At 41.8% G+C, this 27252-nt stretch overlaps 1 protein-coding gene across 1 annotated transcript; it reads right to left on the minus strand.

The window, feature by feature from the left end:
• Window positions 1–24531: 24531 nt before the first annotated feature.
• Window positions 24532–25785, minus strand: LOC130981005 (uncharacterized). The gene has a single exon (XM_057904647.1). It carries the CDS (start codon window positions 25783–25785, stop codon window positions 24532–24534), a length of 1254 nt encoding a protein of 417 aa, XP_057760630.1.
• Window positions 25786–27252: the final 1467 nt, after the last annotated feature.

The raw sequence follows: 27252 nt of genomic DNA on the forward strand, positions 1-27252 counted from the left end.
GATGCTATTTAAGCCAAGGATTGAAGGGGGAATGAACATACTTTTCATACTTTTGATCACTAGTCATAGTTTAGTTTTAGAAGTAGTTAGAGTTAGTTTCTAGAGAGAGAAGCTCTCACTTCTCTCTAGGATTAGGATTAGGTTTAGTTCTTAGATCTAGATTTTAATTCATCTTCTTCTACTTCTATCTTCTCAATTCCTTGTAGTTACATTCATCCTTCTTCCATTCCTTTGTTGTAATCTCTTTTATGTTGTTCTTGTGTTTTGTTGTAGATCTACTTTTGTTTCTTCTACTTTCTTTCAATTCAATCAAGGTAATTCATAATAAATGTGTTTCTTTTGATTGTTGTTGTTAATTCTTTTCAATAATTGTTGTTAGATTTTATTCTTGTTGTCAATTTACTATGCTTTCCTTTTATGCCTTCCAAGTGTTTGATGAAATGCTTGGTTGGATTCTAGAGTAGAATTTTATACTCTTGGCTTGGAAAGGTAACTTAGGACCTCTTGAGTTACTAATGTCCAAGTAATTGATGATTGGGATCCATTGACTCTAGTTCTCACTAATTGAATTAGTGGAGAGTTATGACTTATGGACTAGAATTGATATAGCTCATTTGACTTTCCTTTACTACTAGTTAGAGGATGACTTAGTGAGATTAATCCTTGCCAATTCTCATATTGTGGTTAGTAATTAGGATAGAGATTCTTGACCACCAACCCTTGCCAAGACCTTTTTAGCCATTAGTTTACTTTTTAGCATTTAACTTCCATGTTTCTTACCAAAACCCCAAAAATAACTCATAACCAATAACAAGATACTTTATTGTAAATCCTAAGGAGAATGACCCGAGGTTTAAATACTTCGGTTTATAAATTTTAGGGGTTTGTTTTAGTGACAAACAACTTTTTGTATGAAAGGATTAGTGATTGGTTTAGAAACTATACTTGCAACGAGAATTTATTTGTAAATTCTAAACCGTCAAAAATCCAATCATCACCTTCCAATAGAACAATTACAATAACCGCCAATTTCAATCTCATCAACAACAACCACCTCCACAGGCAAATTTAAAATCCCAAGAAGATTCTAATTGGGAAATGATGAAGAGTTTTGTGCAGGAAACTAGAGCATCAATCAACAATTCGGAGATTCATATGGGTCAAATAGCCACCAGAGTTAATAAAATTGATCAGAGGACCACTAATAGCCTTCCTGGTAACATATTTCCAAATCCAAGAGAGGAATGCAAAGCTATCACCTTGATAAGTGGACAAGTGGCAAGTATGGAAGCACAAGTTGATGAGGAGCCAGTTGAAAAAGATTGCAATGTTATTCAACTGAGAAGTGGTAAAGTAGCTGGCTCTGAGACCAAGGTCAATGAAGAGTTAGTTGAAAAAGAAGCTCCAGAAGAGAAGAAGGAAGAAGTAGAGCACGCCCCTCCAAAGCGTGCGGACAATCCATTCCCAGACTCTCTTGACACTTATCCTACATTGCCAAAGGCTCCTGAGTACAAGCCTAAGATGCCATATCCTAAGAGACTTCAAAAGGAGACCAAGGACAAGCAGTTTTCAAAGTTCTTGGAAGTCTTCAAAAAGTTGCAAATCAATATTCCTTTTGCTGAGGTTTTGGAGCAAATGCCTATCTATGTCAAATTCATGAAGGAGCTGTTGTCAAAGAAAAAGCGTTTAAAGGGAGATGAGATAGTAGTCCTGACTAAGGAATGTAGTGCTAATTCAGAATAACTTGCCAAAGAAGATGCTAGATCCAGGGAGCTTTCAAATTCCATGCACCATTGGGAGCACAAATTTTGAGAAAGTCCTATGTGATCTAGGGGCAAGCATAAATCTAATGCCCTTGTTTGTGATGAAGAAGCTGCAAATCCAAGAGGCACAACCCATAAAGATAGCATTACAGATGGCAGACAAATCTATGAAGCCTGCATATAAATTAGTGGAGAATATCTGGGTCAAAGTGGGTAAGTTCTTCCTCCCAGCAGACTTTGTGATTCTTGACACGGGGGAGGATGAGAATGCCTTTATAATTCTAGGAAGACCATTCCTAGCCACTGGAAGAGCTCTGATTAATGTAGAAGTGGGTGAATTAGTGCTTAGAGTGCATAATGAGCAACTAGTCTTTCATGTCTTCAAAGATATACATCTAACAGGTGAAGAAGAGAGGTGCATGAAGGATGAGCTCATTGATCCAACCCTTCAAAAACCCCCTGATGATATACAGCAGAATCTGCAGCTCAAACCTCCCTTGGCAACAATCAATAAAATTCCTCCAGACATCAAACCTAAGTTTGGTGTTGGGAATGCATCATCTACCAAGGAGGAGGTTCCCAAAAAGAAGAAAGTACCCAGAGGATGGAGAAACAAAAAGATCCCCACTGAAGGTTTCTCCCCAAGAATGAAGGTGGTGTTGACCAGCAATCCAGCATGGATTTATACAGTAATCAGAATCCTCTCTCTGGAGCATATTGAGCTACGTTATGGAGACACAGGAAAGAAGTTCAAACTAAGGGGTGAAGAGCTGAGCCCCTATGATCCTCCTCCTTAGAGGAGCTGACCGTCAAGCTAGTGACGATAAAGAAGTGCTTGTCGAGAGGCAACCTGATAATTTCGTATCCTTAGTTATTTTTCGTAGTAGTAGTTTTCTTACTTGTTTGATTTTTATTAAGTTCTTACTAATTTTCTGATTATTCAGCTATTTTATCACAGGAACCGAACACCTCAAGCTATTAAAAAAAGAGAAAGCACACGACGCACAAGCGTCGCTGATGCGTATACGTCAGATGGGTGTGTGTGAAAAAATAAATTAGACAGAGAGTTGCGAGGGAGTGGCGCTGGAATAGTGCCTTTGGCACAAATTGTTCCACGCGACCGTATCAATGACGCATCCGCGTCATGTGGGAAAACTGCCTCCCACGCGTCCGCGTCACTCACGCGAACGCGTGACCTGCAGAATCGACGTAAAGGAGTCTTTGGGCAGAGAGTTGTGCTGGCTTGGGGCAAGAAATGTGCTAAAAGCACAAATTTGGTCACGCGATTGTGTACCCCATGCGTCCGCGTCGTTCTTCAATATCGGCCATCCATGCGATCGCGTCACCCACGCGACTGCGTCACCCATAATTTTGGCAGAATGAGTTTATAACCAGAAAGTTGTGCGAACGCGTGACCCACGCGTCCGCATCACTTGCGCCACACTATTCTTCTTTGCTTGAGGACAAGAAAACCTTTAAGTTTGGTGTTGACACTTCGCGTAAAGTTTTTCTGGTTATTCCTATAGCACCAAAAGGGAGGTGAATCATCTTCATTGAGGAGCACAACCTGAAGAATAAAACGACCGCTAAGATAACTAAGGTGGTTGAGTTCCTTTCATTTTTTATTCCTCCCCTCTTTTTCTATGTTATGTTCCAGCTTTCTGCTATTTTGCTTTGTTTGTTGCATGATCCTTTATTAGTTAGAATCTTATGACTAGTTTAGTTTTCTTTTAATTGCTTTAATGCTGAAAAGATGTTTTATGTACCACTCACTGAACTTGAATCTAAAAAGAAAAGAAAAAGAAGTGATGTATTGCATGAGAAATTGAGTTAATTTTAAGAATAGTTTGATTTACTTAAAGGTGGTGGTATTTTCTGTGATTTTTGAATGCACGATATGAACAGTGCATATTAGAATTTGAATCAAGGGATGTCAATGTATAAGGAACTGGAATTTAGAGAATTATTATGACTTCTCTGAAATTTAGAAAAATTTAATCCTTGAAGCAAAAGAAACAGCAAAAGAAATAAAAATAATTAATAAATAAAAGCAAGGTCCAAGGCTCTGAGCATCAATGACTAGGGAGGTCAGACATGATTAAAAGATCAAAGAGTTGTTTCCCTAGTCATATGCTTGTGGTGTGATTGTGTCAAGTAATCCTTGAGACAGAACACTTAGAGTCGAGACCAAGTGTGTTTAACAGAGTATGTCAAAGGCTTTGAGCACCACTGTCTGGGAGTAACTAAAAGAAAAATCAGAACTCAAAGAGAGTTCCCCAGTTAAGTGCTTGTGGTGTTTCTGTGTCAAGTAACTCTTGAGACAAAACATTTAAAGTCACAGCTAGGCTCAAGGTGCAAAGAACCAAAGAAAAATAAATTAAAGTAAATTTTGCTGTGTTCAAGGATTAAACTGAAATATAAAAGATCAGAGAATTCATAATATTATACGGATTCTAACTCTGAATGACATTAACATTCTTCTGATTCAAAGGAGAGTGAGATGCCAAACCTATTCAGGATTGCAGTTGTAAACCCCACTATAAGACGAGACACGAGCTTAATCGAACTCTCATTCTCATGCAAATTCACATAATAAGCTTATATTAGTTTTGGTTGCTTGAGAACAAGCAACAGTTTAAGTTTGGTGTTGTGATGTGTGAGCATCTTGTCTATCTTTTCCTAGTGAATTTGCATCTAATTTGTTGAGTTTAATTAAGAATTAATTATATTTTAGCCACTGTGGATGCTATTTTGAGTTTTGTGCAATTTTATTTATTTTAGGTAGCATTCAGATGGATTTGATGAAGTTTATGCAGAGAAAGAGAAGAAACCAAGGAGATGACCAGTGAATACCGACACGGACGCATGGCTCACGCGACCACGCGGAATGGAGGAAATCGCAATGATGTGACCGCGTGCCTGACGCGAACGCGTGGACTGGAATCTGCACAAATGACACAAACGCATGGACGACGAGGATGCGTCACATAAGCGATTTGCAGAATTAAGAGAAAAATGCTAGGGTGATTTCTGGGGTGTTTCGACCCAATTTTTAGCCCAGAAAACACATATTAGAAGCTGCAGAATTGACAAATCAAGTGGTCCCCACCCATCAGCTGAAGACTTGTTAATTAATTCGAATTTAAATTCAAATCTTATTTTTAGGAAAAGATATTATTTTTAATTTTAGATAATTAGATTTTAAATTTATTAGGATTAGTTATAAATAGGAACTTAGATGCCATCAGATTGGAAGACTGTAAATTTTACCAGAATCCTAGTTTTCTTCTCTAAACCATGAGCAACTAATCCTCCATTCTTAAGGTTAGGAGCTCTGTCTATTTGTATGGATTGATTCGTTGATCTTTCTAATTTAATCCATGTTTTGATTTATATTTCAAAAATTGTTTTTGCTCTTTATTTTATGAATATGGGTGGAACGGAAGTATGACCCATGTTCTAATTGAGTTCTTGTAAAACTTGGAAAAGCTATTTACTTGAACAACAGCTTGAAAACATATTATACTGAATTTCTAATTATTTGTATTTAATGGGATACGTGACATATAATCCCCTTATTTTTGGATAATTAGGATTCTTTTGGCATATAAACTAGAAATTGATCATCACCCTCTGTTCCGAGGGTTACCTGAAACGTGTAGCTCGGTCTTCTGGCAAGGCCCGAGGTGGGGGGTCTGTGACCCGAGCTGGTTGTGCTGAACGGCGGGGGGTTGTACCTGCAATGACACTCCGATGCTTAAGTTAGCATGGGTCCAAGCAGATATCAAGTAGAATTAGAGTATGAGTTATACCTGGGTGCTCCAGTGTATTTATAGTAGTTGGCTGCGATCATCCCTGGATAAGATATTCTTATCTTATCTTATCTTTTGGGAGATTTATCTCTATCTTTGCGGAACCGCCTTTCCCAGGCCCTTTCGGCCTTTAGGTTTTGGGCTTAGTTCCTTCTGACGGGCCTTTCTTTGGCCTGTTTGTCCGAGGTCCGACCTCGAACGTGGGCCTTGGGTCGAGGTCGGGCCTTCTATCAGCTTTACCGAGTTTGGAGAGCTCGGTCAGGGTATGAACAGTGCCCCTGCCCGAGTTCGTCTTTTTCGGAAGGTCGAGCTCGGGCATAGTAGTTTTTCAAAATTTGAAAACGGTCGTTTCAGCATTTATTGCTGTTACCGTTTCTTCCTCGATTTCCGTGCGGCGCTCTGTGGAGGCTTTATTTATTTGCCCCTTTCATGCTTTTTCTTTGTTTATTCATCACTTCTTTTCGAGCATCTTCTCTTCTTTCTCTCTGTTCTTCGTCTTCCATTTTTTGTGCATTTTTTCAGAGTTCTTTTCTGCGCCGCCGTTTTTCCTTTCGTCGGAGCTCGTCGCTTTCTTCTTTTCCAGGTTTGCTTTTTTTTTGCTTTTATTCTTTGTACGCTTCTTTTTTCTGATATCTTCTATGCCCGGGTTGCCCCGAAAAGAGGCGCCGCTATTGCTTTGTATGCGTGTGTGGGGGGACTCTTTTCTCTGATCCATTTTTGTTATTCGAGTTGCTGCCTTCTTGTTTGTAAAAGAACTTTGCTTTCTTTTGCTTTTGTTGAATTTGGTTTTTCTGCCTTTGTGTGATTTTTGTCTTGCTGTTGTATTCTTTCTTTGTAGGCAAGATTTTTTTATGTCTCGAAAGGTGTTTCAAGCAATGTCGACCAAGATTCCGAGTGGTCTAGGTTGGGTAGATCCTGCTCCTTTAAGGGTCCCGTCTGTTGTAGATTCTGAGTATCTGATTAGGTTCCGTAGGGAGTGTAGTATTTGTGAGAACAGGGAGTCTGAGCGGGATTACGAGTTAGCAGCCCCGGAGTCCGAGGAGAGGGTATGTTTTCCGCCGTTAGAGAGTTCCGAGAAACTTTTCTTCTATGCTTATGATTGTTTCTTCTCCAAGCTAGGTGTCCGTCTTCCTTTCACCGACCTGGAATCCGAGGTCCCTTGGTCTTGTAACCTTGCCCCTACACAACTCCATCCGAACTCTTGGGCGTTTTTAAAGCTTTTCCAACTTTTGTGTCAGATTTTAGGCGTCTCCCCTTCTGTTTCTCTTTTTTCTTATCTGTTTGTACTGACGAAGCCGGGTCGGGTGCTGGGAAGGTGTCCTGGGTTTCGTTTAGGGCTAACCAGGGTAGGAAATTTTGCACTTTGTATGATGAGTCGTTTCACGATTTCAAAAACTATTACTTCAAAGTCCGGGCTGTTGGAGATGTCCGACCTTTTTTCTTAGATGAGAGTGGGGAGCCTTCGTTTCCTCTTTGTTGGCAAGAGAGTGTGGTGTCGGTTAAGTACACCTTCGAGAGTCTAGATGAGGTGGAACAGGCTTTCGTTGGTGTGTTGAGCAGTCTATGGGGTCGGGCACCTCACTTGGATACGAAGAAAATGTGGGAGATCCAAGCCTTCTCCGTTCCGAGTTAGGTAGTTCCCGACCTCTTTTTGAGATTTCATTTTCATATTTTGACTTTGTTTTGATCTTTCTGTTTGATAACCTCTTTGTTTCATTTCTGCAGAGATGTCTTCTCAGGCTGATTCTATGAAGTTTCTCCGTCGAGCGAAGAAATCTGCGGCATCTCGGAATATCGAGGCTGAAGCTTCTCCCCGACCTTCTCCGCAGAAGACTACAATTGGTGTTCAGACTCGGTCGAAGACCATTCCGGTCCCTCAGTTCCGAGCTATAACTCAGGATCCTCCGATCTCCGGACCCGGTCAGCTTTCCCCGACCTCGACCTCGGGTCCTCCCCCCAAGAAACAGAAGACTTCCCGAGAGCCTGCTGGTTTCAATGACAAGGATTTTGATGCTCTCGGTTGGGTTGAGCAGCACATTCTTCCTCAGACTTTTATTTCTACTGATGATGCGTCCATGGAGCATCACTTTCAGTATATGGCGCGGAGTTGTGTTCGGATGGCTAGCCTTCATGCCGCCATTGCTCGGGAGTTTAAGAAAGCTCCCCTTGGGGCGACCAGCTCCCGACTTGAGAAGGCCCGGTCCGAGCTTGATAAGGTTAGTCAGCTGAAGGATGCTAGGATTGCCGAGCTGGAGGAGTCTTTGGAGGAAGAGAAGACTAGGGCTACCGCGGCTGTGGCGGTGGCGAAGACGTCTGAGGAGATGGCGAGGGTGGCGACGGAGAACTATACCAAGCTGTATGCTGAGCTTGTGGAGACGAAGGAGAAGCTGCAATCTGCTCGGGATGACTTTTATGAGCTGGAAGATAATGTGCCAAGGGTATGGATGCTATGTCTGTGAATTTGAGGGATCAGGTCCGGGTTCTTGCTCCCGAATTGGATCTCAGTTTGTTCAGTACGGATAACATGGTTGTGGAGGGGAAGATTGTTCCTGCCCCTGTTGAGGATGAGGTTCCGATGTCCGACCCCAAGGCTCCGGTGTCCGACCCCGAGGCTCCGGTCGTGAACCCGACTTCACCTTTGGCCGAGGATAGAGTTGGTATGGAGGTTCCAAGCGATGGTGCTGTTCCTGCAGTCCCGATATCCATGTTTCAGCCAGGTGTTGATGCGGAGTCTGGAAAGGGCCTTGATCCTCTGTAATTTTTTGTACTTTTTGTGCTTTTGCCCGACCTGTGGGCTTTTTGTTTTTTGGATGTTTTCTGCAAACATTTTGGACACCTGTTCTGCTATTTTAGCTACTCTTGTAGCTTTATTATGCCATGCTTTGTGTTTCGATTGTCTCGTTCCGCTTTTATGCTTTTTAGTTGTTCTCGGGTAACAACTTTTTAGCTAGCGTTTTGACTTTCTCGCTTTTTGCTTTTTAGTTGTTTTGGGTAACAACTTTTTAGCTAGCGCCTTGACTTTCTCGCTTTTTGCTTTTTAGTTGTTTTTGGGTAACAACTTTTAGCTAGCGCCTTGACTTTCTCGCTTTTTGCTTTTTAGTTGTTTTTGGGTAACAACTTTTTAGCTAGCGCCTTGACTTTCTCGCTTTTTGCTTTTTAGTTGTTTTTGGGTAACAACTTTTTAGCTAGCGTCTTGACTTTCTCGCTTTTTGCTTTTTAGTTGTTTTTGGGTAACAACTTTTTAGCTAGCGCCTTGACTTTCTCGCTTTTTGCTTTTTAGTTGTTTTTGGGTAACAACTTTTTAGCTAGCGCCTTGACTTTCTCGCTTTTTGCTTTTTAGTTGTTTTTGGGTAACAACTTTTTAGCTAGCGCCTTGACTTTCTCGCTTTTTGCTTTTTAGTTGTTTTTGGGTAACAACTTTTTAGCTAGCGCCTTGACTTTCTCGCTTTTTGCTTTTTAGTTGTTTTTGGGTAACAACTTTTTAGCTAGCGCCTTGACTTTCTCGCTTTTTGCTTTTTAGTTGTTTTTGGGTAACAACTTTTTAGCTAGCGTTTCTCGAAGTCCTGGTTCTTTGCCAGCTTCTTTCTTGGGTCCGAGTTTACTCTCGGACATCGGGATCCTTGAGTACCCCTTTGGTCAGGTCCGACTTCGTTGTTTGGTCGGCCTTTTTTAAGTTATTTTTGTAACTTCTTTTCTATTTGGCTTTTTGAGCCATTTCAGAGTTACTTTTATAACTTCTCACATTAATTTGAACCTCGTCGCTTCATCTTTGCCGACCTCGTATGGCCTTTGGCAAATGATTTTTTGCGTTTTGCCGAGCATAAATTAATGCGCCTTGGTGGGGTACTTTTTAGGATATGCTTTATAACGAGAAAGAGAAAATAAAGAAATTTGATTAGTATTAAAAAGAAGAATATGTACAAAGTGTTTACCCTTTTGACTAGGTCGGGTGTCCTACTTAACCGGGTGTCTCATTAAAAAACCCTCGTGGGGAAAAAGAGTACACCTCGGTTAAGTTTTTCTAGCTGTAGTATCGTCTTAGGTTACAGGCGTGCCAGGTTCTGGGCAGCTCATTGCCTTCTAGGTCGGATATCTTGTAGTAGCCTGTCCCTAAGACTTCTGTTACTTTGTAGGGCCCCTTCCAATTTGCGGCTAGCTTTCCTTCTCCCGATTTTTGTGTTCCGATGTCGTTTCGGATTAAAATCAGGGAGTGGAGAAGCTTCGTTTTATCACCTTTCGGTTATATCTGAGGGCCGTTCGTCGTTTTAAGACTTCTTCTCTGATTCGGGCTCTTTCTCGGACCTCGGGTAGGAGGTCGAGTTCTTCCCTTTGTGCCTGAGGGTTGCCTCCTTCGTTGTAGAAGATGGTTCTGGGTGATCCTTCGTCTATTTCGACGGGAATCATTGCCTCCATTCCGTAGGCTAGTCGAATGGGGATTCTCCTGTTGTAGAGTGCGGGGTTGTCCGATATGCCCATAATACCTGGGGGAGTTCATCGGCCCATGCCCCTTTGGCCTCTTGGAGTCTTCGTTTTAACCCGGCCAAGATGACTTTATTTGCGGCCTCTGCTTGTCCATTGGCTTGCGGGTGTTCGACCGATGTGAACTGCTGTTTGATTTTTAGCTCGGCCACCAAGTTCTGAAAACTTGTGTCTGTGAACTGTGTTCCATTGTCTGTTGTGATGGAGTAGGGGACTCCGAACCTCGTGACAATGTTTTTGTATAGGAATTTACGGCTTTTCTGAGCCGTAATAGTGGCTAAGGGTTCAGCCTCGATCCACTTTGTGAAGTAGTCGACCCCTACTATGAGGTACTTGACTTGCCCCGGTCCTTGTGGGAATGGGCCGAGTAGGTCGAGTCCCCACTTTGCGAAGGGCCATGGTGCGGTGATGCTTATGAGGTCTTCGGGCGGTGCTTTGTGAAAATTGGCGTGTTTTTGGCAGGGGGGGCATATTTTCACAAACTCTGCCGCGTCTCTTTGCAAGGTCGGCCAGTAGAACCCGGCTCTGACTATTTTCTTGGACAGGGCCCGGGCTCCGAGATGGTTCCCACACATGCCTTTGTGGACTTCTTCGAGGACGCTCTTTGTTTCTGTGGTCGGGACGCACCTCAGGAGGGGGTTTGAGAATCCTCTTCTGTATAATACGTCGTGGATTAACGTGTAGTTCTGGGCGTCTTTTGTAAGCCTTTTAGCTTCTTTTCTTTCGGCGGGGAGAGTTCCCGATTTCAGATAGTTGAGTATGGGGGTTATCCATCCTTGTTGTTGCCCGATATATTTAGTATTTCTTCCTCCCTTAACACGGAGGGGATTGTAGAGTTTCTTGGAGGAGACTTCTGTTGTTCCCTCCGGGCTTGGTGCTAGCAAGTTTTGAGAGGGCGTCTGCCCGGGCATTTTGCTCCCGGGGTATGTGCTGGATTTGTATTTCCGGGAAGTGTCGTAATTGCGCCTGTGTTTGGTCCAGGTATTTTTCATAGTAGGGTCTTTGGCCTGGTAGCTTCCATTTACTTGTGATGTGACGACCTGGGAGTCGCTGAAGATCGTGATCCTCTTTGCTCTGACCTCTTCGGCTAGTTTTAGTCCCGCTAGTAGGGCTTCGTATTCGGCTTGGTTATTTGAGGCCTGGAACTCGAATTTTAGGGATAGCTCAATCCGTGTTCCTTGATCGCTTTCGAGTATAACACCGGCCCCGCTTCCTGTTTTGTTTGAGGATCCGTCGACATACAGATTCCATGAGAGTGGGGTTACCGGGGTCTCAGTGTATTCTGCGACGAAGTCGGCTAGGTATTGAGATTTTATGGCAGTCCGGGCTTCATAGTGGAGGCCGAACTCGGACAATTCCACCGCCCATTGTAGGATTCGTCCTGCCATGTCTGTCTTTTGTAGGATGTGTCTCATGGGTTGGTTTGTCCGGACTTTGATGGTGTGGGCTTGAAAGTAGGGGCGGAGTCTCCGAGCTGTGAACACTAGTGCATAGGCGAATTTCTCTATTTTCTGATAGTTTAATTCGGCCCCTTGTAGTGCTTTGCTTACGAAGTATATGGGGTGTTGCCCCTCCTCATTTTCTCGTATTAGTGCCGAGGCGACTGCCCGATGTCCGACCGACAGGTATAGTACGAGCTCTTCCCCTTTTAGAGGTCGGGTTAAGATTGGTGGCTGCCCGAGGAATTCCTTGAATTCTTGGAAGGCCTTTTCGCATTCCGGGGTCCAAGAGAAGGGTTTCCCTTTCTTTAGGAGTGAGTAGAGAGGGAGTGATCTTATCGCTGATCCTGCCAAGAATCTTGATAGGGCGGCTAGTCTCCCATTTAGTTGTTGTACTTCTTTGACACACGTCGGGCTTTTCATATTGAGTATTGCTTGGCATTTGTCCGGGTTTGCTTCGATGCCTCTCTGAGTCAGCATGAAGCCTAAGAACTTCCCGGCTTCTGCGGCGAAGGTGCACTTTGTCGGGTTAAGTCTTATGTTGTGTTTCCGGAGGGTGTCGAAGATACTGCTGAGGTCGGCGACCAAGTTTCTATCTTCTTGTGTCTTTACTAGCATGTCGTCGACGTACACCTCTAGCTGTAGCCCGATGTGTTCTGAGAACACTTTGTTCATTAGCCTCTGGTAGGTTGCCCTGCGTTCTTCAGCCCGAAGGGCATTTCTACGTAGCAGTAGTTTGCCCTTGGGTTATGAACGAGGTCTTTTCTTGGTCGGGTCCATACATCGGGATTTGATTGTATCCCGAGTATGCATCCATGAAGGAGAGGTATCTGTAGCCCGAAGCGGCATCGACTAAGGCGTCGATGTTCGGTAGTGGATATGGATCTTTGGGGCAGGCTTTGTTGAGATCCGTGTAGTCGACGCACATCCTCCATTTTCCATTGGGCTTCTTCACTAGGACCACATTTGCGAGCCATAGGGGGTACTTTACTTCCCTAATGAACCCTGCATCTAGTAGTGCTTGCACTTGTTCTTCTATTGCTTGCATGCGTTCGGGCCCGAGCTTCCTGCGTCTTTGTTGGACAGGTCGGGATCCCGGGTATACTGATAGCTTATGGCACATCAGGTCGGGGCTTATGCCTGGTATATCGGAGGCTTTCCAGGCGAAGAGGTCGGAATTCTCCCTTAAGAGGGTTGTGAGTTCCTCCTTTAGGCCTGCCTCGAGGTTTGCCCCTATGTTTGTTACTTTCTCGGGTGTGTTCCCGATCTGGATCTTTTTGGTCTCTCCTTCTGGTTGTGGCCGAAGATCTTCTCGGGCTTGGACTCGCCCGAGTTCTATTATGTTGACCTCTTTCCCTTTTAGGCTCAGACTTTCGTTGTAGCATCGTCGTGCTAGTTTTTTGGTCGCCTTTTAGGGTAGCGATTCCCTTTGCGGTAGGGAACTTCATACAGAGGTGTGGGGTCGAGACTATAGCCGCTAGTCTGTTTAGGGTTGGTCGCCCGATGAGGCATTGTATGCTGAAGTGACGTCGACTACAATGTAGTCGATGTTTAGTGTTTTGGTTTGCTCGCCTTTTCCAAAGGTAGTGTGTAATGAGATGTATCCCAAGGGGCGGATCGGGGTATCTCCTAGTCCAAACAGGTCGGTGGGATAGGCTTTTAGCTCTTTTTCTTCGAGTCCGAGCTTGTCGAAGGCTGCTTTGAACAGGATATCTGCTGAGCTTCCTTGGTCGATCAGGGTTCGATGTAAGTTGGCGTTGGCTAGGATGATGGTGATCACCATAGGGTCGTCGTGTCCGGGTATTATTCCAAGAGCATCTTCTCGGGTAAATGAGATAGTAGGTAACTCGGGTAAGGGGCTGTCTTCTCGGACATGGTAGACTTCTTTGAGGTGTCTCTTCCGTGAGGATTTGGATGTCCCTCCCCCTGCGAAACCTCCGTTTATCATGTGTATGTGCCTTTCAGGAGTTCGCGGGGTTCGTGTTTGCTCGGCCCGATCTTCGTTGTCTCCCCGTCTTCTCTTTCTGGTTTCTTCTCCTTTCTCAGCTATGTATCTGTCGAGTTTTCCCTCTCTGGCTAGCTTTTCTATAACATTCTTTAAGTCGTGGCAGTCGTTAGTAGAGTGGCCGTAGAGTCTGTGATATTCGCAGTACTCGGACCGATCTCTTCCTGCTCTCTTGTGCTTCAGAGGTTTGGGTGGTGGGATCTTCTCGGTGTGGCATACTTCTCTGTAGACGTCTACCAGGGAGACTCGGAGGGGAGTGTAGCTGTGGTATTTTCGTGGCTTGTCCGAGTTGGATTCTTCTTTCTTTTTTTGTTCCCGATCTCGATCTCGGGGCGGGTAGGTTGACTCCTTCCTGGAAGAGTCTCTCAGCTGGGAGGTTTCTTCCATGTTGATATACTTTCCTGCCCGTTCTTGTACTTCGTATAAGGAGGTCGGGTATCTTTTGGATAGGGATTGGCTAAACGGTCCTTCTTTTAGGCCGTTTGCTAATCCCATGATGGCTGCTTCCGTGGGCAAGTGTTGTATGTCCAGGCAGGCCTTGTTGAATCGCTCCATGTACTCTCTGAGAGTTTCTTGGTTGCCCTGTTTGATCCCGAGTAGGCTGGGGGCATGTTTTGCCTTGTCCTTTTGAATAGAGAACCTTGTTAAGAATTTTTGGTTAGGTCTTCAAAGCTGGAGATTGATCCTGGTGGCAGGTTGTCGAACCACTTCATGGCTGACTTAGTGAGAGTGGTGGGGAAGGCTTTGCATCGAATCGCGTCGGAGGCGTCGACTAAGTACATTCTGCTTCTGAAATTGCTGAGGTGATGACTTGGATCGGTGGTGCCGTCGTAGAGGTCCATATCTGGTGGTTTGAAGTTTCGCGGTACCTTCTCTTTCATGATCTCTTGTGTGAAGGGATCATGGTTGCTTTCGGGAGTGGTGCCGTGTTCCATCCGATCTTTTAGGTTGGCCTCTATCTTCCGCAGTTTTTCTTCCAATTCCCTGCGTTTGCGAGCTTCCCTTCTCAGATCCTGTTCAGTTTCCTTCTGCTTCTTTACGTCCTCTTCGAGTTGTCTCAGCCGGCTTTGTTGTGCCCGAACTGTTTCCAGAATCTCCGAACTTTTTTCTCTTTCGGGATTTTGTGGATCTTTGTCTGGGGGTGATGTCTTTGGGCGATTCTGTTTGTTTCCTCCTGGAGTGCGTGGTGATAGAGGGCTGTCCGGCCGTTCTCCGGTGTCAACTTCCTCTTCTTGTTCTGATGTAGCGTGGTTATTGTTGGGAGGGTCGTCCGCCATGGTAAAGGGATGACTTCCAGGTCCCCGGCAACGGCGCCAATGTTCCGAGGGTTACCTGAAACGTGTAGCTCGGTCTTCTGGCAAGGCCCGAGGTGGGGGGTCTGTGACCCGAGCTGGTTGTGCTGAACGGCGGGGGGTTGTACCTGCAATGACACTCCGATGCTTAAGTTAGCATGGGTCCAAGCAGATATCAAGTAGAATTAGAGTATGAGTTATACCTGGGTGCTCCAGTGTATTTATAGTAGTTGGCTGCGATCATCCCTGGATAAGATATTCTTATCTTATCTTATCTTTTGGGAGATTTATCTCTATCTTTGCGGAACCGCCTTTCCCAGGCCCTTTCGGCCTTTAGGTTTTGGGCTTAGTTCCTTCTGACGGGCCTTTCTTTGGCCTGTTTGTCCGAGGTCCGACCTCGAACGTGGGCCTTGGGTCGAGGTCGGGCCTTCTATCAGCTTTACCGAGTTTGGAGAGCTCGGTCAGGGTATGAACACCCTCTAATTGGAATTAATTGACCAAGGAATTGGCAGCTAATGAATTTTAGAGGAGACTAGGAAGGTCTAAGGAATTAGGGTCTAGTCACATATAGTTTGCCATGAATTAAATCTTGCATGATTAAAATAGTTAGTAAGAAAAATCAATCCGAAAAAATAGATAACTCTGAAATCTTAATTATTTTCTCAATATTTTATTCCTAACTTATTTATCTGACTGTCTTTAATATTTTGAATTTACTGTTAATGCTTTTGAACTTCCAAACACTATTTTCTGTTTGTCTAACTAATCCTATCAAACACTATTATTGCTTAATCCATCAATCCTCGTGGGATCGACCCTTACTCACGTAAGGTATTACTTGGTACGACCCGGTGCACTTGCCAGTAAGTTATGGGTTATAAAATACCGCACCATTGACTCCGAATTTTATGAGCAACTTAGGAAATTCCATAGTATTTGTAGTAACGGTAGTTATGAAAAGAACTATGAGCTTGTATCCCCCACTTCTGAAGAGAGAGTTTGTTTTTCACTCGAGCTACTGGAGATCGCCCTTTTTTCTATGCGTACGATTTCCTTTTTAGTCAGATGAATATTACTCTACCTTTTACTCCTTTTGAGACCAACCTATTGTGGTCTTGTAACGTGGCTCCATCCCAACTGCATCCCAATTCCTGGGGTTTCATAAAAATCTTTCAATTGTTGAGTCATGAATTGGGTGTCCAACCTTCCCAATCCCTCTTCTTTTACCTCTTTGTTCTGACAAAGCCTGGTGTGGTTAAGAAGAAGGCCGCCTGGGTTTCCTTCCGAGCTTCCCAAGGAAAAAAGGTTTTCTCCATGTATGATGAATCCTTCCATGATTTTAAGAATGACGAACCTGCTTTTCCTTTGGAGTGGCAACAAAATGTAGTGGTGTCTAGATATTTCTGGGAGATGTTGGATGAGGTCGAACAAGCCCTTGTTACTGTGTTAGAAGAGAACTGGGGGCAGCCTCCCCATCTTGATACCAAGAAATTTCTAGGAGATCCTTCACTTCTCCGAGCTGAGCTGGGTAGTAGTCGACTTCTTTTGTATCTGTTGTGTTGCTTTATTTTTTTGAGTTTATCCATTTTCTTTTCAATTTATAACTTGGTTTTCTTGCTGCATATTTTCAGAGATGGTTAAAAACAATGATGCTATGAAGGCCTTTAAAATGGCGAAGAAGGCAGCTGCTGCCCTAAACCTCTCGGCCAAGGTTCCCGAGGAGAGGTCGTCTGGGGCTTATTCGAAGAGGTCGACCTCGGACGCTTCTGGTCGTAAAAAGATCATCCCGACTCTTAACGTCCGGTTGGCCTCCTCTGTTCCTCCTCTGCCGTCTTCCAGTGCTGCCTCCCCGTCTGTTGCTGGCCCTTTGATAAACCCCAATTTTGTGGTTTATCTTGTGCTTAATTTGGGGGTTTTTGTCAATATTTCTCACACTTATTCACTAGAAATGCATGGTTTTGTGTTCACTTCCTAATATTGCTCCATGATAGAAAATATGCTTATTTTGCCTTAGAATTGCTATATTTTGATCCTCTTTATTGTCATTTGATGTCGTGACGTATTTGTTGAGTAATTTCAGAATTAATAGGGTAAGAATGGCCTAGAAGAGAGAAAGAAAGCATGCACAAGAGGAAGGAACATGAAGATTTGGATTTTGGGAACTGCAGCACCGACGCGCACGCGCACATTACGCGCACGCGTGGATGAGGATAGCTGGAAGCGGTGCGCAAGGATGGACGCATCTGCGCAGGCCAAAAAATTCCAACCAACGCGCAGCGCACTTGGCGCGCACGCGTGGATCACAAAAGCAATCGGCGCGCACGCGCAGGAAGCTGCACGTGATCTCATTAAAGGAAATAGTGCCTGGCAATTTCTGAGGCTCATTAGGCCCAATTTCAAGCTGTTTCTACATGGAAAAAGACCCAAGGATGCTAGGGAGAAGGGGGGATCAATCATTTTGACACTAAGACATATTTTCTAGTTTTTTGGTTCTTTTTTCTTCTAGAGAGAGAAACCCTTATTCTTCTCTAGATTTAGATTTAATTTGATCTTCCCTTGTTAAATTCTGAATTGGATCTTGTTAATTACTAGTTTTGATTGTTTAATTTGAATTCCTTAGTATAACTTTGCTTAGACCATGTGTTAGTTTATGCATTCTTGTCAATTGTCACTTTATACCCATTGCATGAATGTTGTGAATCTTGACTTGTTGATGTTACATTGATGATTCCTATGATTAATTGTGTAGTTTGAGTGATTGTAAGTTGATATTTGTTAGTGGGTATTTGTTAATTTCAATCCAATTACAATTTGAACATGTCCTTTGTTAATGCTTACCATGTGTTTGATGAATTGTTTACCTTGATTATGGAGTAGTCCTTTTTACTCTTGGCTTAGGCCAAGGGAATTGGATAAACTTGAGTCATTGGGTCTAATAGATTTGATGATTTGGGAACCCTTAGTGGTCAATTTGATAGCCATTGACACTAGCCTACTACTAGGTTAATTAGTAGTGAGGTTAGACCTTATGGGTAGATGTTGACCAAACCATTTAACTTACTTTATTCTCATCTCTTCCTAAATCAATGCATTCATTGATCTCCTTGGCAATCTTAAGTGATTGGATCCTAATTCCTTGGCAATCCAATCTCTCTAAGCTTGAACAATTTCCCAATTCCTTGATTTAATTGCTCATGGGAAGAGATGAAGTTTAGTCACTGATTATACCACACACATTCATAGGTCAAAGTATTGGGAGGATTACATGTCACTATATCCGCCCAACCCCCAACCTACTCCAATGTGAGAGAGCATTTCTAGCATGATCTCCTCATCCCTTTTCCAAGTCTCAGAGGAGATCCAATTATGGAGAGTTTCTTTTCCAAGACAACTAACCAATTGAATTAAGATCGAAAGCTCTCTAGTAAAATCAAGAGAAAAGAAAGAAGAAGAAGAATAAGAACTACAATTGATCCATTGAATCACAATAGAGCTCTCTAACCCAATGAAAAGAGTTAGTTGATCATTGCTCTACCAAAATAAAAAAGAAAGAAAGGGTAGAAAAATGAAGATGAAGATTAAAACTAACATTGAAACTTCCAAATTCATAAATGAAAACTACAAAGAAAAGAAACTACTCCTAAGGAAGAGAAGAAAAGAAAAGGAAGAAGAGTGGTTGAGGGGAGGGGTCCGAAGACCCACTCCCCTTGGAGTGTGCCAATTCACAGAAGTTCAAATTGGTCTTCACTCTCTCCCCCTTCCTTCAATTCTCCATTTCTCAATTCAAAGTAAAAACTAAGGCCTTTATATAGGCTCTCCTAAATTACCAAATAAAATTAAAAGCAAATTACAATTAAATGAAAATTTCTACTCTAGATGCTTCTTGTGGCCTTTGATTGGTTGACACTTGTGGGCTTGCTTCCTTGAGGTTGAGTGGTCCTTGAAGAGAAGTGAATAAAGTTGAGGTCCAGGTGGTAATGTTAGTGCTACCGTTAGCCACACTAACGCTACAAGTGTGGCGTTAGTGCTGAAGTTAGTGTGGCTAACGTCACACTTGCTACCCAGTTGGTATTTTTGGGGCTTAAAAGATGCCTCTTGTTTGTGCTCCAATTTCATGCCCACTATAGACTATTAAATATCTTTGGAAAGCTCTGAATGTCAGCTTTCTAATGCAACTAAAATCACCTCAATTGGACCTCTGTAACCCAAGTTATGCTCCTTTGAAGTAGACAAGGTCGCTGGCATAGTCGCTAGCGTTACTGGAAAACGTGAGTCACGATAACGCTAGCGATCAGGAGCTTAGTATTGACAGGTTCTGGAGCTCAAACTTAATGTCCAACCAATACTATTATATATTGTTGGAAAGCTCTGGATGTCTACTTTTCAACGCTTTTGGAAGTGCATCATTTGGAGCTCTACAGCTCGAGTTACACTTCTTGGAAGGTGAAGAGGTCAGTTGGCCTTACTACAGGTTGATACCATGTTCAACTTTGCAATTTCGGGGGCGGTTTTCTCCCTCAAATTTAGTGTCCACCATGTAGTGCCATATATGTTTGGAAAGGTCTGGAATCCTACTTTCCAATGCCACTAAAATCACCTCATTTGGAGCTTTGTGGCTCAAGTAATTCTTATTTGAAGAAGGCATGGTCAAGCTGCCATGTGAGATTTTTTCCCACGTTAGTGTCCACGTTAATGTAACTAACGTGACCATTAACGTGGGTCTTTCTTGCTTCACAAACGTTAGTGGTGCTCACCTTTTCCACTAACGTTGGCGTTTTCCTTTCTTTCCACGTTAGTTCCCACGTTAATGTTACTAACGTGGAGACTAACGTGGGTCTTCCTTTGCTTCGCTAGCGTTAGTGGTATTTACTTTTACCACTAACTTTCCATGCTCTCCTTCTTCAAAGTTAATGCTACTAACTTTCTTACTAACGTTGGGGCTTCTCTTTTCTTCCACTTTAATGGCCATGTTAGTGGAACTAACGTAGCCACAAACGTGGCTCTTCTCTGCTTCTTGTTACCTGAAATCAATCAAACAAAGTGCATCAAAGTCTTGCTCTTAATCATGGGATCATGCATCATCCATTTTATCATTCAATTCATGCATAATTCTCATGAAATCATTCAAAATTCACAATGTTTGCTTGAATCATGGTATGATTGCATTTTCAACTAAATACTTGCTTATTTCCTAAGAAAATGCATGAAACCAACCTAAAGCATACAAAAAATGGCTAGTAAAACTAGCCAAGATGCCCTGGCATCACAACACCAAACTTAAATCTTGCTTGTCCCCAAGAAAGAAAAGAACTATGCACAAAGAATTCTCTTAATTGGAATGTATTGAAGAATTTCTTATGATGCCTTAGTGGGTGAAGTGAATATGTGACAGTGGGGTGAACTCTAAATTATATACTTATGCAAGGATTCCAGTGCTCATTAGTCCTTACATTTTGGAAGTCTTAGATCTTAGGACTTTCATTCAAATGATATTATGGAATTCTCTTTATAGATTATCACCTTGAAGCAACACTTATTTTCTAGCATTTTTCTTTTCTTTTTGTATCTTGGCCTCGACTCTAGGGGTCATGTATCAAAGCAGCTTTTTAAGATAAGCTTTCAATCAATACTCCCAAACCAGTTGGTCTAAGGTATTAGGTGTTGAAGCACCCCTTAGGATATACTTGCTCAAGCCTCTCCCTTTGACACAAATTCACCACAAGCATTTAACTAGGACAATAACTCTTTGAGTTCTTGTCTCTTTCTTTTTCTTCCTAGTAATTGATGCTCAGAGCCTTGAGCTTGTTCTTTGTTTTTCTTTTTCTTTTGTTTTCTTTTGTTACTGCTTCTTGGATCAATAGATGTTTGAGAAATTCCATAATACTTCTCTAAACTTCATTTCCTGTCTATGAGCTCCCATGCAAGTTTTCACAAACATGCAACCTCAATACACAATCATACAATCAGAACCTCCACTCCTCTTAATCTTTTGCTTGCCCCAAGATTTATAAAATTCTTCAATATTTTCCTTTCAAAAGAATGATTTCTTTGTCGCATTCTTAGAGATATTGGGTGCAAGTAAAACTCAAGATGATAATCATGATATCATAGCAACATGTTACAAATCAAATATCAAATTATGCTTATTCACAAGGAGTAATCAGATATGTATACAAAGAAAATAAAAGACAATCATGCAATTTAAAGTGTTGGAAATAAGTAAGAGGAAAAAGGAACTTTACCACCTTGTAGTTCATCTTCATTGTTGTTGCCCTTTTCCTCCTATTCTTCCCCTTCCTACACCAAACTTAGAATGATTACTTATACTCAAGCAATACTTAAAATAGTGGTGATGGAGTCTATGCTGGATCATGAATGTCTTAGAATGAAGTGTGAGTATGCATGTGTTTCAGCAAGCAAGATTAATGATACAATAAAGGCACAAGAGAAACAAACAGAGACATTTTGATTGCATTAATAAGTGGTGTGCTTGGTACCTTGCATGAAAGATAAGTGGCAACACCAAACTTAGTGTGACACTCTCAATTTAGAATGTTGTAAGTACCCAGTAAAGATTGATAATCAAATTGTTGCATGGCAATACCAAACTTAGAATCCAATCATATGCCAAATTATTGAAAGTAAACTAAGAAAAGCAAGGAAATGTTAGCTACGGTTGGGTTGCCTCCCAACAAGCGCTCTTTTAATGTCATTAGCTTGACATGTTATTCATGACTTTCTTCCTCTTCTTCCAATTTGTTAAGAGGAATGACCTCAAGAGGAAAGAGGAACCAGTTAATGCCCCTTGTTTTGAGTGCCTCTCCCCAGCAAGCTTTCTTTTGTTGTTAGCTTGAGTAGACTTTCTTGTTGGGGTAGGGGAGGGATGGCTTTTGGTTGACCTTTTCTTCTTCATGGATATTGTCCTTCTTTTCTTGGTCACCATCCTCTTTTTGGTGCTTTTGTTGATTGCCTTCACCACCTTAATTTCAGTACTTAGGTGTTGTATAATGGTTGGAGCATCCTCTTCATCAAGAGTTTCTTGACTTGGTGGTTCAATGAACTCACCCTTTATGCAACTCTCTGTTTCATTGGAGTGTGGGCTCCCTTGATTGACTTCCTCCCTTTCTTCTACATGATGTTGCATTGCGTCTTTTGGGAGTGAGTGTGCATGTTCCTTTGTTACCACTAGTAACCTCTGTGGGTATGGATTCTTAGGCTTATATACTCTCATAACCTCCTCCTTCTTCATAGAAATCTCACTTGGTATGGGTGCCTCTTTTTCTTGTTCTTCTGATTCCTCCCTTGGGTTTGCCATGGAACCACTGAGAGAATTGTGGGTAGTGAATTACTTTGATAGATATCCAACTTGTACCTCAAGCTTATTAATGGCAACCCCCCAGTTCTGCACAATGGATTTTACTTCCTCTTGGAAAGTCTTCGTGTCCTTAGATTCTTCCAAGAGCATCGCTAGTAGGTTCTCTATCCTTGATAGCTTATCCTCGAGGGGAGGGTGTGCAACTGTGTTAGAATTTGGAGGTTGAGGGTGGCTATTTTGTGAATGGAATTGGTTATTTTGTGGTTGTGTGTTCTGAAAGTGGTATGACTCTTGTGGGTAGTGGATTGAGTTTTGTGGATGGTGCAATGAATTGTATGGATTTGGGATAGACTTTTGTGCTAAGACATAATCAAATGATGAAGAATTTAGGCATGTGAAACTTGGAGGTGAGGTTGTATAATTGAGAGGTGATGGCTCTTGATAAATGAGGTATGAATGAGTGAAATCTCTTTGATTTTGATCTTTCCAACCACAACTTGAGTAGTGATCAATTTAACCAAAATATGGACCATTTTGTGGCTCTGAAAAGTACCCCATTTCATGTTCTTGATACTCCCACCCACCATGAGTATAGTAAAGTGGATCATTCTGTGGTGGCGGAGAGTTTCCCATGAAATTTGATTGACTACCATATGATGGATACTCCTTTCTTTCCTGCAAAAAGCTCTGTCTCAAACAATAATCACCAAAAGAAATTGGAATCTCCATTGTCACAGATGAGGAAATTCCCAGTGAGGCAATATCACAAACAGTTAGTTAGCAAAAGAAAATAAAGAAACAAAAGAAAACAAAAACAAAAGAAAAGTGCCTAATCTAGTAAATCAATCAACCGGTAGTTTGTTAATTACAATTAATCCCCGGCAACGGTGCCATAAACTTGATGCACAAAAACTTGTCTCTAGACAAATTTTCCTTCGGCAAGTATACCGAATTGTCGTCAAGTAAAACTCACAATAGAGTGAGGTCGAATCCCACAGGGACTAACGGATTAAGCAATCAATGGTTAATTGATTATCCTAGATAGACAAATCATATTGGAGTGATAAGTAACAAAGAAATGTAAATGGCATAAAAGTAAAGAAAGCAATAAAGTGCAGAAAAGTAAAATGGCAAGAAAAGTAAATGTAAGAACTAAAAATAAAATGAATATTGGAATCAAGAGATATTGTGTAACGACCCAATTTTTAGCACAACCAAATAATACAACATTCACACATCTCAAACACAAATAATCAAGATTAATTTTGTGACACCCTACCTGGTTTTGCTGCTCCTAATTCAATCAAACTTTCAGGTGGTCCTTAAGCACTTTTTCCTCCTAAATCACATCAAGAACAACTTTAAATCCAAAAACTCTCAACTGACCAAATCTCACTCAGTATGTTAGGAAGAGATATCTCACCTTAGACTTGCTGGAAATTCACGTTTCTTGGCCCTCAAGTCAAGTTAAGCATGATTCCTAAGGAAAAACATCAAGAAAACACATGTTTACATGGTTTTCCTTGAAAACCGAATTGAAGAGGGAGGGATACAGCCATCTCACCTTATTTCCAGCCTTGATATGTTATATGGTTATGTAGATAAAGAAGAGAGGATCATTTTGGTGAAATCGGAGTTTTGATTTGAGTTTTAGTTCAGAAGAAATCAAGCTTTGAAGATTAAGTGTTCATGAAGGTTTCTCTCTTTTCTCTCTTGTTATTTTTGGCCAAAATGATGAAATGAGACAGCCTTGGAGTTCTTGGGGCTGTAAGGTGAGTTGTGATTGGTTGGCTTGGAGGTGGATTAAAATAATATTAAAATATCTTAGGTGTATAACAACTAAAACTAGGTGTATCAGAACACTTGTAAAAATATCTCTAAAAATTATTTTCTGAGCTACTAGCATAAATGACACTAGTAAAATATTTATTATGAGAATAAAATATGTATGATGAGCCCTTAGCATTGCTAAAGTCATCAGAGAGTGCTGGTGCTAAGCTGCACCAATAAATCGTAAACCTGGTTAAACCGATTTCCTGTTTTTAACTAAAACAGACCAGGTAACCTTATAATATCTTTCAAGCAACTTCTAATACTAATATAATGATAATATTATACTATTATCTTTCTTCTCTCATGAATCGAGTCCGGTTCGTCAAACTGAGCCTATTTACGAAAACTAGAATCAAAACTCCTAACCGATACGGTTCAAAAACTAGGTTCTCCGTGGCCGCGTTGTCGAGCTTGCCTCAAAAGAGGTTTTGGCTTAAAAATGTCATAATGACAATGAGGATTGAGATGCTTGATGATACAGCAGAGGTGTTCCCTTTATTGATCTTCCGGAGAAATTCGTGCCTGTAGAAAAGATCCGCGTACTCGAAAATCGGGGTTGTTACATTCTACCCTCCTTAAAGAAAATTTTGCCCTCAAAATTTAACATGCGCATAAGAAGTTATAGTATTATCTAACACAACCAAAACCATAGTGTGGTACTCACCTCGAGTGGAAGAATTATATGCATTAGTGTTGCCAGCAGTTACGGTAAAAACCCTTCCTTGTTGTTGTGGCCTAGCTGGATTTCGAACAAACCTTTTTGGACAATTCCTCGATATATGTCCATACTCTCCGCAAGAGAAACAAGTGTGTGTCCCATATCTATAAGCTCTATTACCATGATCATTCCCACACCTTGAGCATACTGAAATATCCCGAGTTTGCTGAGATTGACCTCCTTCTTCCTCTCCCAAATTATTGTTGTCGTAGTTGCCATTGTCACGAGCGAGAAAGTTACCATTTCGTTGATTCCTATTTTGGCGATCGAACTGACCATTGAACTTAAAGTTACGACCTTGAGGGGCTAGATATTGAATAAAGTCTCTTCCTAAGGCTTCCCTACGATCTGCTCGAGCTATCGCCACCTTTTTCGAACATTCTTCCACTAGTTTACTTTTATTCACCAGTTCAGCAAAATTTTGTATCTCTAATGGAACTACTGAACTCATCAGATCCTCACGAAGGCCCCCTTCGAACTTCAAACACTTCCATTCTTCAAAGTCAGCAGGATTCCCTTGACAAATCTTGGAGAAACGGCACAAGTCATCAAACTTACGGGCATATTCTGCAACAGTTGTGTTACCCTGTTTCAGTTGCATAAGTTCCATCTCCTTAGCATCACGAGCTGCCCTCGGAAAATACTTCTTATAAAATTCATCCTTAAAAGTATCCCAAGGGATATCACCCTCATCTTGTTGCAACAGTTGCTGTATCCCCTGCCACCAATGCTCAGCTTCTCCTTCCAGCATATAAGTAGCGAACTCCACGTGTTGACCTTCCGGAACATGCTGTGCTCGTAGTGATCGCTCGATACCTCGGAACCAGTTGTCAGCATCAGTCACAATGAGTGTACCTTTAAACTTAGGTGGATTTACTTTCAAAAAAGTAGCAAGGGTCATGGGTTTATCAAGATGCGTTGAATCAGCCTCGTTGTTTCCATTATCCTCACCGTTTTCATTTCGGTTTTCATTTCTCACTCCGAGATGCTCAACAGCCCTAGCAGCAGCCATCGCAGCCTCACGCACTGCCTCAGCTACAATGTTCATCGTAGCCATAAAGGTTTCCTGTTCTCTCTCTCGGTTATCACTAGGGGTTCCTTCCCGTGCACTCCATCTCCGTGGTCTCATTGTAGTCCTGTTCACACCAAACAATCGTTATTAAGGTGATCAGTCTTAACACTTCAAGTCAAGTGTGAACATTCCCAGAATGAAAACACAGAGACAATCATGCAACACATATCACATAGATATCCTATAAGCATGAGACACACAACAGAGTATGCAATGAAGCATAGTCAGCCCACTCCCCAGGCTCTATTGGGAACGAACTGCTCTGATACCAAATTGTAACGACCCAATTTTTAGCACAACCAAATAATACAACATTCACACATCTCAAACACAAATAATCAATATTAATTTCGTGACACCCTACCTGGTTTTGCTGCTCCTAATTCAATCAAACTTTCAGGTGGTCCTTAAGCACTTTTTCCTCCTAAATCACATCAAGAACAACTTTAAATCCAAAAACTCTCAACTGACCAAATCTCACTCAGTATGTTAGGAAGAGATATCTCACCTTAGACTTGCTGGAAATTCACGTTTCTTGGCCCTCAAGTCATGTTAAGCATGATTCCTAAGGAAAAACATCAAGAAAACACATGTTTACATGGTTTTCCTTGAAAACTGAATTGAAGAGGGAGGGAGACAGACATCTCACCTTATTTCCAGCCTTGATATATTATATGGTTATGTAGAGAAAGAAGAGAGGATCATTTTGGTGAAATCGGAGTTTTGATTTGAGTTTTAGTTCAGAAGAAATCAAGCTTTGAAGATTAAGTGTTCATGAAGGTTTCTCTCTTTTCTCTCTTGTTATTTTCGGCCAAAATGATGAAATGAGACAGCCTTGGAGGTCTTGGAGCTGTAAGGTGAGTTTTGATTGGTTGGCTTGGAGGTGGATTAAAATAATATTAATATATCTCAGGTGTATAACAACTAAAACTAGGTGTATCGAAACACTTGTAAAAATATCTCTAAAAATTATTTTCTGAGCTACTAGCATAAATGACACTAGTAACATATTTATTATGATAATAAAATATGTATGATGAGCCCTTAGCATTGCTAAAGTCATCAGAGAGTGTTGGTGCTAAGCTGCACCAGTAAACCGTAAACCTGGTTAAACCGATTTCCTATTTTTAACTAAAACAGACCAGGTAACCTTATAATATCTTTCAAGCAACTTCTAATACTAATATAATGATAATATTATACTATTATCTTTCTTCTCTCTTGAATCGAGTCCGGTTCGTCAAACTGAGCCTATTTACGAAAACTAGAATCAAAACTCCTAACCGATACGGTTCAAAAACTAGGTTCTCCGTGGCCGCGTTGTCGAGCTTGCCTCAAAAGAGGTTTTGGCTTAAAGATGTCATAATGACAATGAGGATTGAGATGCTTGATGATACAGCAGAGGTGTTCCCTTTACTGATCTTCCGGAGAAATTCGTGCCTGTAGAAAAGATCTGCGTACTCGAAAATCGGGGTTGTTACATATTGCAATCCTCCGGATCAAGTTCATTCTCATCTCTTCCTC

This window comes from Arachis stenosperma, chromosome 5 (assembly GCF_014773155.1).
Source record: "Arachis stenosperma cultivar V10309 chromosome 5, arast.V10309.gnm1.PFL2, whole genome shotgun sequence".
Lineage (NCBI taxonomy): Eukaryota > Viridiplantae > Streptophyta > Magnoliopsida > Fabales > Fabaceae > Arachis > Arachis stenosperma.